The 13,567-nt window shown below is 33.1% G+C and overlaps 1 protein-coding gene across 1 annotated transcript in view; it reads left to right on the forward strand.

Moving 5' to 3' along the window:
* The window catches only part of Otogl (otogelin like), a 175,203-nt gene that overhangs the window by 48,038 nt on the left and 113,598 nt on the right, over positions 1–13,567 (forward strand). Inside the window, exons 8-11 of the mRNA XM_010643722.3 lie at positions 882–1,003; positions 4,512–4,717; positions 10,240–10,367; positions 10,820–10,926. Of these exons, the coding sequence (XP_010642024.1) occupies positions 882–1,003; positions 4,512–4,717; positions 10,240–10,367; positions 10,820–10,926 (563 nt within the window). The remainder of the gene's footprint in view (positions 1–881; positions 1,004–4,511; positions 4,718–10,239; positions 10,368–10,819; positions 10,927–13,567) is intronic.

Genomic DNA, 13,567 nt, shown 5'->3' on the forward strand with positions numbered 1-13,567 from the left:
TTTGTTAACTGCTATATCTCAAGGATCTAGAACAGTGCCTAGTACATAGTGGGTGATCCACAAAATGTACTGATTAAACATTAAATTCATATATTAGATTGCTACAATCTTTGAAATCTGTCTCATTATTGGTGATTTTTCTCACTGGTTTTATGTTTGAAATTTCATTGTCATTTGTAGATATCTATCCTTTACAGATATCTTTCCTCCAGTTATTTATGGTTTCATTATTTATATTCTACTTTTTTCAATCTTCTGAAATTAATTCTAATGAGAATCTAACATTCATTTTTCTCATTTCTGCTTTTTTCCCCTCTACATTTACTATCTCCCTTTCTTTATTTTTCTTTTGACTAGCAAACCAAATTTCTTATCATTCCCTAAAATGCTTAGAAATAAAAACAAATAAAAATCAATTTTATTTTTAGTGATGTCATGATCATTTAAAAATGTTGCTTGATTTAGTGTGCTATTTGAAGCTCTGTCTTATTATTCTGTAACAGGTAAAAAAATATGAGCATAAAACTTACAAATGTGTTTTATTGTGGTGTTCTATAATTTTCCTATCAGAACTATTTTCTTCCAATGTGTATCCTGTAGCTTCAGAATACTAATGTCTAACTTACGGAAATTTGGATCAATTTAAAAATACACTGAATTAACTTGTATTTTTAAGATGTTGATTCTATCAGTTTTTGAGATAAACATTTCTTTTCTTTCAAAAATTATAAATGTGGCCATAACTTTCTGCATAGAGTCATGAGACTAAGGGGTGCTATAGAACTGTAAACAAATGTTGTAATTTTAGAAACCCAAATGAATGTTATATATTTGTGTTTGGTGTTGCTTCCTATACCTTCTTTTGTTTTTCTACTTCAAAGGTTCATAACAGCCCCAAATGCTTTGGTTCAGTGTATTCTTGTTATCGAGCAATCAGCTTATTCTTTTCAAACCAAGAGGAAATTGAAATTTATGGTCACGAAATTAAAAAGGATGGAATCAGGTAGGTTATGCTGTATAATATAATAAAAATAACATCATGAATTAAAAGAATTTTTAAGTATCTCAGACCGAAAGTGAATTGTGGAGAATAGGAAAGATTTCTTCTCTAACATTAGCCTCAAAGTTGTACCACCTAGGTAGCCAAACATAAGTAGGTTCTGAGGCCACCAAGTAGTTAGAAATCTGACCAGTTTAACCTTCCTGAGAACTGCGCAGATACAAATGTGTCTACAAAGGTAGAAATAACTTATTATTTATCCCTCAGAAATTCAAAACGTCTCTTTATAGTTCAACTCTGATGATTTTGCTGTCTTTCTTAAATACCATTTTAAAAATACCATTTTTAAGGCAGGATCTTACAAAAATTGATTTAAGTTTGGAAAGGATTCTAGGAGTCATTTCCAAGCTTGTGTAAAAGAGGTTTGAATGTCCCTTGAGATTTTCTACTGAAGTTCTGACAGAACAGATCAGAGAGGAGCCGATTCTGGCTTCTTGGTTGCCAAGAATATAACCTGAGAGTTTTGGGAAAAGATGTTTATACACTTGACAGAAGGCTTTATGCATTTTAAACTAGAAATACTGCAGAATAATCTACCTTGCAGTCTCAATAATTACAGAGACACTCAATTTTAAACATTTCCTACCTGAGTTATGCCAGAAAAGTAAATTGTGAGATAGAACAATTTTATCCATCATTCAGAATTCAGTATCAAACCTTTGGCCCATGGGGATTATTTCCAATATTGATGCTTTTTCTCAGTTCAGATTGCTCAGGAGGCAGCAAAGAGAATGGCTTTGGACCAAGCACCAGTCGAGCTTTGTTATAATCTGGCACCAGGAGCTAACTCTCCACCTCTCTGGGCTTATTTTCTTTATTATTTTCTTGTAAAAAACCTTAGCAATTGCACTGAAGATAATGTAGTTGAACCTGTAGTTTCTATGTATGATTTAATTAGTTAGTTGAAGATTCACAATATGGGATTTGTGGTAATACATCAGGCACCCCAAAATGGTTATATTTTGTAAAACAGAGATACCATTCAGATAGATTTTTAGGAATATTAACTGTGTTAAATAGAAGACACAACATTTAGTTTTAATAAAAAGAAAGAAGTATTTCTATGAAGACTTCCAGTTGTATGACAGAGAAAGGGTAATTTTCTTATTATTCAGTAATGCTGTTTATACTAATGCTGTTTCTGGCCTAGGGCCCAACTTTCAGCAAGTGCTAGAGAAATATTTGCCAAAATGTACTCAACCAAGTATGGCTGTGCACAGTAAGGCCTACCTCTCTTGACTTCAGTTCTCTCACCTCAGAAATAAGGGCTTGGGGCACAAATGAGCTCCTGAATTCTTTTTAGTGTTAATCTATGTATTCATTTTGGTTTACATTTTAATATTTCCTGTTATAATATACATTCAGAACTCACTTTATTTTCACTGGAGTTTGTATTAGACTCATTCATGTAGCTCTATTATCCCCTCCTCTCTGCAGCATTCTTCTATGTTATAAACTTCAAGATAATCAGTTTCTTAAAGTTATCTTTCTTTTAAAAAATTGTGCATTTAATTAAATTTGCTATGAAAGTCCAAGTGACTAAGTGACAAAAACAACAACAACAAAAATTACCCACAATTAAACTATAGTTTTATCAGTTACTATCACATTACTATAAAATGTTTATAGAACAAGATTCATTTTTATTTTGGAGACAGTATCTTGTGGTATAGTTCAGGCTTGCCTTGAACTCGTAGCAGTTGTCCTGCTTCAGCCTCCTGGGATTACCAGTATGGACCACACTCAGAAAGATTCTTTGTTTTTTGTTTTTTGTTTTTTTTTTTGGTACCAGGGTTTGAACTCAGGACCTTGTGCTTGTTAGGCAGGCAGTGGCACCACTGAACTAAATCCTGGCCCAAGATTCATTTTTTTAAAAGTCATACTTTATTTTGTTTTTAAAAAAATTTTTTTGGTACTGGGGATGAAACTCAGGACAGGCAGTGGCACCATTGAGTTAAATCCCCAGCAAGATTCACTGATTCATTTTTTTAAAGTATAGTTTAGATTCATTTTTTTAAAGTATAGTTTTTATAAACTTACAAACTCAAAGCAAGTGAGGTTTCTTCAGTGTTGTTTCTTACTGACTATGAATAGCTTATATTTATAATTTTAATAAGAATATATTTAATTAAATAGTCTTTAACTTTTAGTTATTTTCCTATGTTTAGAACTAATTTTATGGAAATATTTCTCTGCAAAAATTTTTGTGGGCTAGGGAAGTAGCTCAGAGGTAAAAAGCGCTTGCCTAATGTTTACCAGGCCTTGTGTTCGATCTCGAGTATTGTAAAGACAAAACAAAACAAAACAAAGTAAACATGAGTATGTGAATGGTTAGAAATGTTTTATATTGTTTGCTTCTTTAAGGATTATCATTTTTTGAACGCTATTATGTTTAATTTTATAGTTTTTATTACATGTGGCCATGTTCTCTCTGGAGAAGAAATCACCAATTGAATTTTTTTGAGAGAAATGTATAAACATAGCTATTAACCACCTATCTCACTCACATTAAGTTTTATAATAATATTATTTTATATGGCTGTTTTAATGGAAATGAGTTGTTTTCCAATTTCTTTCATTATTAGCACCTGCTTTTTTCTGCAGCACTTGTGGATGGGAGAAAAACTGTACTCTTTCATATGCCTTCTAGGTGACTTTGCTTTTAAAATGTCCAATTGTTTAATTCTGATCGTTTTATGCTCCCATTTTCTTTGTATGTGCACATACTTGTCTTAAGTAGAAAAATTAGACATTACATCAGGAATGTAAATATTCTAATTCTTGTTTAAATATGTAAAATTATATCCAATTTAGAGGTTAGGAATATAATCTCTAGGTAATACTGCATGAAAAGAATATTATATCCCTCAAATATTTTACATTAAAATGTAAATTGTAATTAATCATCCCTAGACATTCAGAAAACAATTACTTATGTTAAAGTGACGTTTTGATGACAGAAACTCCTATTTTCTTGTAGAGCACTGAAAATAAAATTAAAATCAGAACTCAATGCAATTCTTGCATATTGTTTATTTAACTTCAAAATTGTTGAGCAGAAGTTTTAGATTATATTTTCTAAATAAAATCATATTTAAGCTCTCATTCTAAAAAGGCAAGGTTGTTTTTCAGACATTAAAAATTACTGGTAATTAGCAGGTGTGAATTTTTGGTTGTTTGAAAGAAGCATCCACTTGTAAGTATAAACTCCAAATCAGTATGTGGAAAGAGTCATTTTTATTGTTTTTTTAATTTCAATATTAAAAAATTTCAAGAAAGTTTAGATTTCCAATAGGATGATTTGCTTGGAAAATCTGAAGGCAAAGTGTATTCTATATGTTTGAGCAATAATTCTCTTTTAATTTTTATCTGAGTCACTGGAAGAAGAAAATGTATCATCTATAATTGACCTTCATCATAATTCTTACCTGGTCTTTGTTCTTTATTCAAGTTTGACATTGCCGCAGACAATTGGACAGGTTTTCATCGAGAAACTAGCCGACTACATTCTGGTGAAAACAACTTTTGGCTTTTTATTGGCATGGGATGGAATATCAGGAATTTATCTTAAACTATCTGAGGAGCATAAAGGGAAATCATGTGGCCTATGTGGCAACTTCAATGACATTCAATCTGATGATTTCATAATCCAAGAAGGTAAGTGGAGCAAACGAAATAGATGAGTACTTTTGAAAGCCTTCTTCCTTCACTGATCAAGCAGTTATTGCCCACGAGACTTGGAGGAAATTCCTATCACTTGCCTACTTTCTTGATTGTAATGAAAGGTTGGGTAGAAAATCACTTTGGAAGCCCTTTTTAAAACAAAACAAAACACAACAAAGCAAAACATTGAGCCAATTTACATTTGCTAAATCATGATACAGCATTTATTCACATAGAAAATAATTGAGCATTTGCTTTGTGGCAGGAACTTGGGCTACATCTGCTCTAGGAACTTAGGATCATCAGTAAGCAAAACAAACATACCTCTGTGCTTGTAGCTTATGTTCTAGTGATTCAAATTTTTTCAGATCAAACGTTTACTTTAGGAGAAAAGGTATTTTGCATGCAGTCTTGATAGGAATAAGTTAAATAACTGACACAATAGTTTTATAAATATAATAAAATGTGAACAGGATATAAAAGTAGACTAGAACTTGCAGAGGTTTTATAAACTGACTATTAAATCTATTAAATCATCTATTAAATCTAAGTCATGAGACCTACTTCTGTGTTATTAGAAATGGAGTCTGTTTCAATTCATGTACAGAGTACAATAGCAAAAGAATGAGAGAATTACAAAGCATAATAATGATTTAGGTCCAAACATAGAGGTGCAGTAAAAAAATGTTCTTAGTTCTAGCAGGCCTGTCTTTGAATCTAGTTTCAATTCCTACAAATTCTGTAATTTGATTATTTACTCTTTCTGATGTTTGCCTTCTTCAGCTCTAAAATAGGGCTATATTAATTCTGAACTCACAAGATAGTAATAATAGTAAGATGCTACTAGTTATAATAATAGTTAATATGAGCATGAAGCTTTGTTATTCTCAACACTCTGTAGGTGAGCACTATTAATTTTACAAAGAGGACACAAGGTCATGTGTCCTAGGTAACGTAGCTTGTAAATGACACTGTTAGGCTGGGTTACAGGTCCGATCAGCTTAGATAAGTTATGTGGGCAATTGCTGTCAATAGTATAATTTGAAATTGTTTTATTTTTTCATAGAAGTAAGAAGAGTTCTTTTTAATATTTTCTTTATTAATATTTATTTGTATTACATTAAACTAAAAAGATAAAATAAATTACAAGAAAAAGAAAGTATAAATTTACTACATAATACTTTTTATTTTGTGTTACAAAATTAATGGAGATTAATCATCCCTATGTTGTGTTTTAGGAAACAGTACAAGGGTCACTTAGCGTGTGGTCTCTGGAATCAGACTGTGGGATTTAAATTCTGCTTTGCCATTTATTAAACATCCTAACTTTAATGAAATAATAATAGTGTATATGTCATAGAGTTGCAAGGATCAAATGAGGTAATCTAGGTAAAACACTCAGAGTGCTTGGCATGTAGATAACACTCAATAAAATTTTATTTAATTTATAATCATCTCAAAGTGTGCCTCAATAAGACTATAATAGAGTGGAAATGAAAATGGTTCAAAATATCTTACATAGCTTTAAGAAAATCTTATTAAGATGCAAACATTTTGCCCAAGATAGATAATGCATCATCAAGATTAGTTTACTAGGAGCTACATTAGAGAGCAGGACTCCAAGGAGTCAATTTCCTCATATATAAAATGGAGATAATAATAATGAGCCTGAGAGCTTTCCAGCCTGTGAATATCTAATGAGAAAATGTAAATGAAAGTGCTCAAAAGTGCGTGAACGCAATACAGATGTAAGCATTGGGATCATCATGAAATGGTATATTGCATCTGCTGGGTATCTGGAGCGAAAGAATTCACAGATTTTGAATCTTAAGACTGTTAGGACATAAAGTTTTGGACTTAGAATAAGTCACATAGTCATTATTGTCATTTTTCTTCTGTATCAAAGCTTCACAACAAAAAATATTCAGTCCAGTTCTTTGTGACACAAAAGACTGTTTTGGGCACCTTCCCCTAGGACATCCAGGGAATATGTATGGAAATAGGATAGAAAACAGCATCTGTGTTTCTTACATTAAAGGAGGCTGAGCTTAGGAATCTTAGCAAAGGGCTAGAAATACTCCAATAACCTGGACAAACAGTTGTTCACATTGAGATAAAGAGAGGCAACAGCAAAAGGGCATTGGCAGATTAGTAGCAAGGAAGATTGGCAGGAAACAAACTGGATTATTGCGACTGATTTGGCAGGAGAAGGCAGGACTTTTGAAAGTATGTGGGAGGAGAGATTTTTAAAATTAAAAAAAAACTAACAAAAATTTGTGAGGATGTGACAAGAGATTATTACCCTGCTATCCTTCCCATTTTATAAAAATGCAAAAAAAAAAAAAGAAAGAAAGAAAGAAAAAAAGGTCTACAGACAAGCTGTATTATCTTAAGCTTTACGATGCTTTTTAAAAAAATACAGACAAGCTGTATTATCTTGAGCTGTAAGATGCTTTTCTTTTTGTTTTGCTTTTTAAATTCAGTGTGTACTGATTACATCAGTCTTAGGAGAGTTGGATAGCTTGACTGAATGCTATGGAATATAACTTCTTAACAACAATTAAAATTTCATTTCTTTCTGTATTCTTACTTATCCTTCAGGGACAACTTCACAAAGAAATGACTTTTCAGAACTTCTGTGCACATAGGAAGATTTTAATTTGTTGTCTAGTTTAGAATTCTGTTTTTATAATTCATGTTTATGCCTCACTATGCAATAATATGGAAGTCTTGATTTACACTCATTTTTCTCAGGATAATAATTAATAATGCTTCTGCTTCACTACCAAAAGTATCCCCATATAAACACTAAATTACCCTACATAGAGCATATTTCATAGGAAGAGCTGTAATTTTAGTTTAGTGGGCTCCCAGACCACCAGTAGATATGGATTTAAAGTCTCATGATAAACAACTCTGTGACTCTTTTATTAATGCAATATAGTAAAAAATAACTAAATACATTGTTCAAAAGCTGAAATTAGAGTGAACTCTAAGGAATTGCCCAGGTTGCTCAGTATCATTAAAAGTCATGCATAAATATTAAAACAGTGGATGATTAGGTGACATTTTGTTTTGTTAGACTGTAAAAAGTGATATTTTGAAATAAAATGCGACTATAAATTTACTTAAAATGAACATCATCTGTCCCACTTTTAAGTAAGTGTATTAGAGATGCCTGTGCTTTGTTCAGCCCGTAACACTCCCAAAAGTCCCAGAGATAAAGAAGTAGACTGGACAAATTCGAAAGCTCCAGATTTCTAATTTAATAATTTTTGCAAACTCCCCTATATTTTTTCATTCACCTAGCAAGTATGTTTTAAGCAACCACTACGTGCCAGATCCTAAGTGAGGGATGCAACAACAGAAGAACTGAGACAATTTCTCTCTGTTCATGAAGTAAAAGATAATAGTATCATCTCATATTATAGTCAAAGATAAAATGAATAAAAGGAAAAATATAATTTTATTAACAACCATGAAATAACAAACATGAAAAAAAGCAGGAGGAGAAGATTAAAGAAAGAGCAAGTTGTGTTTGGCATTAGTCTAGATCATATTGTAGAGAAGGCCAACCAAAAAGAGACCTAGATGAAGTGGGGGCAAAGCAGAGGGAAGATCTGAAGTAAGGGTGGTTTTGTAGGAGGAAGAGTGCAAACAAATGTACTGGGGTGGGAAGGAGGTTGGGTATTTGAAGAGTGTAACAGAGCCAGTGTGATTGTAGATAGTTGAGGGAAAACAAGGCTGGAAGATCAAGGAGGAATGGGGTAGGTTGAGAAGTAGGAGATGGAACACGTGCCAGGTCATGCAGAGTCTCCCCAGCTACAGTAAAATTGGAAATTTTACACTAAGGGAGCAAGGCATTTTGATAGAGAATGAATTTAAACAATCTTCCCAATATCAGGTAGCAGCATGAAGAGATTATCTCCCTCCCTATCTTGAGGATGATTAGGAAGAGTGGTGCAGGCTTTTTTGAATTTTATTCAGAGGTGTAAGATTGTCAACTGTGGTAGACCTATGACCATGCCCAAGTGGGTGGTAGAAAGAGGACAAAGCTCAATTCCGAAGTCTGTCTTACATGTAGTTTTGAGATGGCATTCAGTTTGGTTCTGTCACATCCCCGAGATTTGAGACACTTCTTGTCTGGGTGTAGGGCAGGATTAGGGTATGTAGGACTCCATATTAAGCCTTGTATTTGTTCAGAGGCCAGAGGACAAAACAGTTTAAACTTGATTTGGTGCTGTGAGCCCCAAGTGTTCACACTAAAATAACCCATTGACTTGCATGTGAGCTCCTAAATTTTGTTCCTAAATATGCTGGGATTGGTTCAACATTTTAAGCCTGGGCTCTCTCCTGAACATATTTAAAATCACTATTCATCATTTTAGATAAAATCTATTCTTTTTGGTCTTCTTTTTTAATTTTTGGTCCTGGGGATTGAACTTGGGACCTTGTGCTTTTCCTAATGTGTTTTCCAGTCTTTCATTGTGTAGCTGATTGTTTTTTGAAATGTCCCGAAGAGCTCAACAAAAAAATGTTTTTGTTGTAGACCCCCAAAATGGAAGTACAACTTCACTATGGTTCTAACTAATGTCAAAAGCACTACAGCTATCTGAAAAATATTTGCAGTAAAATTTTATTTGTGTTTTTTAACTTTGGGTGTATTTTCCTCCTTTATAGACAAACTGAACTTTGACTGGTTAATAGTTTCCTAGTGTGTACAATATGTGATAAAAACATTATCAATGCTTGCTTTTAAAAAAATAATCAATATAAGACACACTGCCATTGATCCTTCAGAGAAATACTCCCCCTTTCTTCTAACATGGTTATCCCATTATTCTTGTCACTTCCTGAAGCATTTCTGGAAGTTCCATTTTGTGTCTTTAGTTGTGATGTTGTGGCCACCTCCGTGTCCTCTATTGATTCAAAACCTTTACCTTTTATGGTCTTTGTCATCTGAGAGGAGCCAAACTTAGCATGGTGCTAGATCCTGGGATAAGGTGAGTGAGGACACACTGTAGTGATTCTGCGAGTCTGTCATGCTGTTGGGTGGCACTTGGCAGCCACACTGACCTTTCTTTTATCACACCTTATAAAGAAACTCACAGAAGAGGTCTTTCGGAATGGCTTCAGACAATGGCAAGAATGATGGATAAACACGTTTGTAGGGTATTTTCAAAGGGATTGATGGCAATTTTGTGCTGTACTAAATTTTAAAATGTAAACATTCACTGTATATTTTGCTCACTCATCATATGTTGGATTAGCTCCCTTATTCCTTGCCTATGTTGTTTCAAATGCAATTTACCTTTTCTCTCCAATGGTGCTTTTATTTGGTACATTGCTCAATTCGTTTTTAATATGTTAAAGTAATATCACAGTTTGACATCACATAGGTAATTACAAAGTTTTTGAGTTTAACTTTTTTGATCAGAAAGTTAATGTTGAAGAAAGTGTCTACATTTGTGGAAAATGATAGATGACAGTTATTTGTGTGTGTTTGGGTGAAATAGAGGACTACACAGAAGACATTGCTATGTTTGCAAATAGTTGGTCAGTGCAGACACCTGATGACTCCAGATGTGTGCCCACTCCCTCAGATTTTCCAAATCCATGCTCCAGTGGAATGCCGGCATTTGAGGTAACTTTGATATGAAAAACTGTGTCATAGGAGACATAAAATTCGTATATGATATCTGTATATTTAGCAGCACATGTTTTTAGTGTAGACACAACATAATTAAAATATTAAATCCATGAAATGTAATTTAAATGGGGATTAACTTTAAAGTTATTTTGAAAATACTGAATGCGATGGTTTTTATTAATGCAGTATTTATCATGAAAATCTATAATTAGAAGACCATTGGTTAAAATTTAAAAGTATAAGGGCTGGGGGTTTATCTCAGTGGTTCCGCTGCCTGCCGTGCAAGTGCAAGGACCTGAGTTCGATTCCCGGTACCAAAAAAAAAAAAATTAAAAATATAAACTATCTTCAGTTTCTTGTTAACAAAGTCTCATAGAAAGTTAAAAACTGAGATTACATATGTACCATTAACTATGTTTTGGTAACTGGCTTCCTTTTACGCACAGGCAATCTTCTTCAAGTGTCAGATTCTGTTGCAGTTTCCTTTTCTGAGCTGCCATGAATATATCGATCCATACTTATATATTGCCAGCTGTGTTAATGATCTTTGCAAGTAAGTTAAACAGTCCGTAATTGCAATATTTTCTTTATACAAAAAGAGGAGGAAGGTATATTTCTGGAACTTGGACATTTGAGCAATTTGCAAAATTTAACAGGAAATGCAAAACTTAAACTGTAATGACAGCTATTAAATGCTTATTGTATAGCAGTTACAACCTGAATGTTTTACATAGCAACATAGACAGAATACAAGGACTCTTAAACATTTGTGCCACTGATCTCTTTTGGGAATTTAGAGTGTATGTATACAATGTTTTTTTTTCGAAATGTTTGAAATATACAAAATAAACCATGTAGGAATACAGAGGACACTACTCATAATGAAATAGAATTATCAAAATGATAGAAGAAATACATTTCTAATATATGTGTGCTTTTTAATATGAGGCATGATCAAAACATGCAGTGAATGTTTAAATTAAAAAGATTATTATAGTAAAAGACATATTGCCATTAATCTCCCTCACACCCTCCATATCCACAAGTTCAGGGCCTAAACTGGCTCACCACTCCTATGTCCACATTTTAGGCCTTAGAAAAGTAGACAGGCTGTAAAGTAGAGACAAAAAGCAGTCTGTGCCATGTGTACCTCATATGAAATTTTATCTCTGAAAATTAATATTTTTTTCCTTTCAGAATCCTTGTTTCTTTAGGCAATTTGAGAAATTGCTTTCTCAAAGGCAAACACAAAAGCAGGATAGAGAGACACCTGGTACTGGTTTAAATTGACTAACATCTTAATGGCTATGTTAGAGCTAGAGAGACTGGGTTTGGGGGCAGAAAAGGCATGTACTACTTGAAGGAGGGCATCAGAACTGAGTAAGTGGGCGTTGAGAGGACAGAAGAGAGAAGCTTCCAGAGTTAGCCTTTCATTTCCTTCAATATTTCTTTCAGGACTGGACCTCCTTACAGTCTTTCTTCCATTCAGTAGGAGATAAATGATTCTTTTCATTTCCTGTATTAGACAACTGAATCACAACAGCCCTGTACCATGAGACAAGAAGTGTGATTTGGCTGAACACAGATTAATTTCCTGCTTGGGTTATGAGAGTATATTGAATTCAATTCGGCACTCATCTTTTGAGCGTCTCTTCTGAGCTGGGCCTTATGCCACACTTGGAGAAGCAGAAATAACTTAAGACATGGTCTTTGTCCTAGTAATGCATATTGTACTGAGGCAGAGAGTCAGGTCTCCAGCAGTAACAGAGCTGTAGATGCAAAGTGCTATAGATACAGAGGAGAATACTGACTTCTCAGGGAGAGCCTCTGAGGGTCTATAAAGATGACTGAGTTAGAACTTGAAAGAAAATATAGCACAGTGCCAATCCTTGGAGTTTATGTTTTTGCTTCCAAGACTGCCAAACTTAGCAGCAAGGAAATAATTTTAATTTTGACCCATTAAAGACAATTGAATAGAAATAACTATTATTTAATACTCATTTTCCTTATTAAAGTTGACATCCAAAATAGGAAAATAAGTTCATTTTTTCCCAGATAAATTGGGATAGTAATTTCTTTCCTGCCCAATGTGTCATGAGATGGCACATGTTCATTTGCTTACTATGATTCTTAGAGTAACACAGACACTTAACAAATGGTAAGTATTTTAATATTAGTTGCACTGAGTTGAGAAAACCATGATTACTTCCTTTTTAAACTTTCACTACCACCATTAATTTTAGGAAACACATATATTTAAAGTAAATTATGAATTTAATGTCTTTCCGAGGATTTAACAAATTTTAGTTAATACTGTTTTTCAGAAGCTTTTTGTTTGCAATTTTAGAATTTCTGAGCTTCTGAAGTTATATGCTCGTGTCCATTTTTCCTTCTAAAGCTCAGTTAATTGGATTTGATAAGCTGCATGACTACAATTACAGTCACAGAGGATAACAGCAATTTGAGACGGTAGCTTTCAAAATAGTGATATTAAAAATGTTAAGGCTCACAAGAATGCAGCATTTTTAAAAGATACTTAACTATTAAGTTTTGAATTTGAATTTGGTTTAGAAACAATCATAAACTCTTTTATTTTAACAGTGCTTTAGGAGTTGGAAGATCCCATAAGAAATTACTGTTTGGGAAACTCCTAATGTGATTACAATAAAATAATGAGAGATTATTTACTTGGCAATGTTATAAAGTTATTGAGAATTAGCAAAAGAATTCAAAATCTTCTTTTAAATCTGCAGTGAAATACTGTTTAATCTTTCAAAGATGTTTTGGAGTTGTATTACAAAGAAAGATAAGGAACCATCAAAATGCTTTTGATTGCTACCGACCTCCTGGCAGTGATTTTATTTCAGCTTGTGAACAAGCAAGAGCATGGTGTTTGGAAACAATTTGTATATTTGATATTTTTGTTGGGATGAATTTTATCTATTTTAAAGGGATTTACATTTCATCTGAATTTAATGATTAAATTCTAAAAGTTCTGCTTTGTGCAGAAGCAAAAGTATATCAATAAAAATTGTAACTAAATAAAATTGTAACTAAAATAGAAATGTGTTTCAGTGTAGTTGTCTCTTTTTCTCTTCTCTGGTATTGGGAAATCAAACTCAGGACCTCACACTTGCCAGGCGGGTGCTGTGCTCAGCTACATCCCTGTTTTTTTTTTTTTTTTTTTTTTTTTT

Source organism: Fukomys damarensis, unplaced genomic scaffold (genome assembly GCF_012274545.1).
Source record: "Fukomys damarensis isolate Sample0158 unplaced genomic scaffold, DMR_v1.0_HiC HiC_scaffold_15, whole genome shotgun sequence".
NCBI lineage: Eukaryota > Metazoa > Chordata > Mammalia > Rodentia > Bathyergidae > Fukomys > Fukomys damarensis.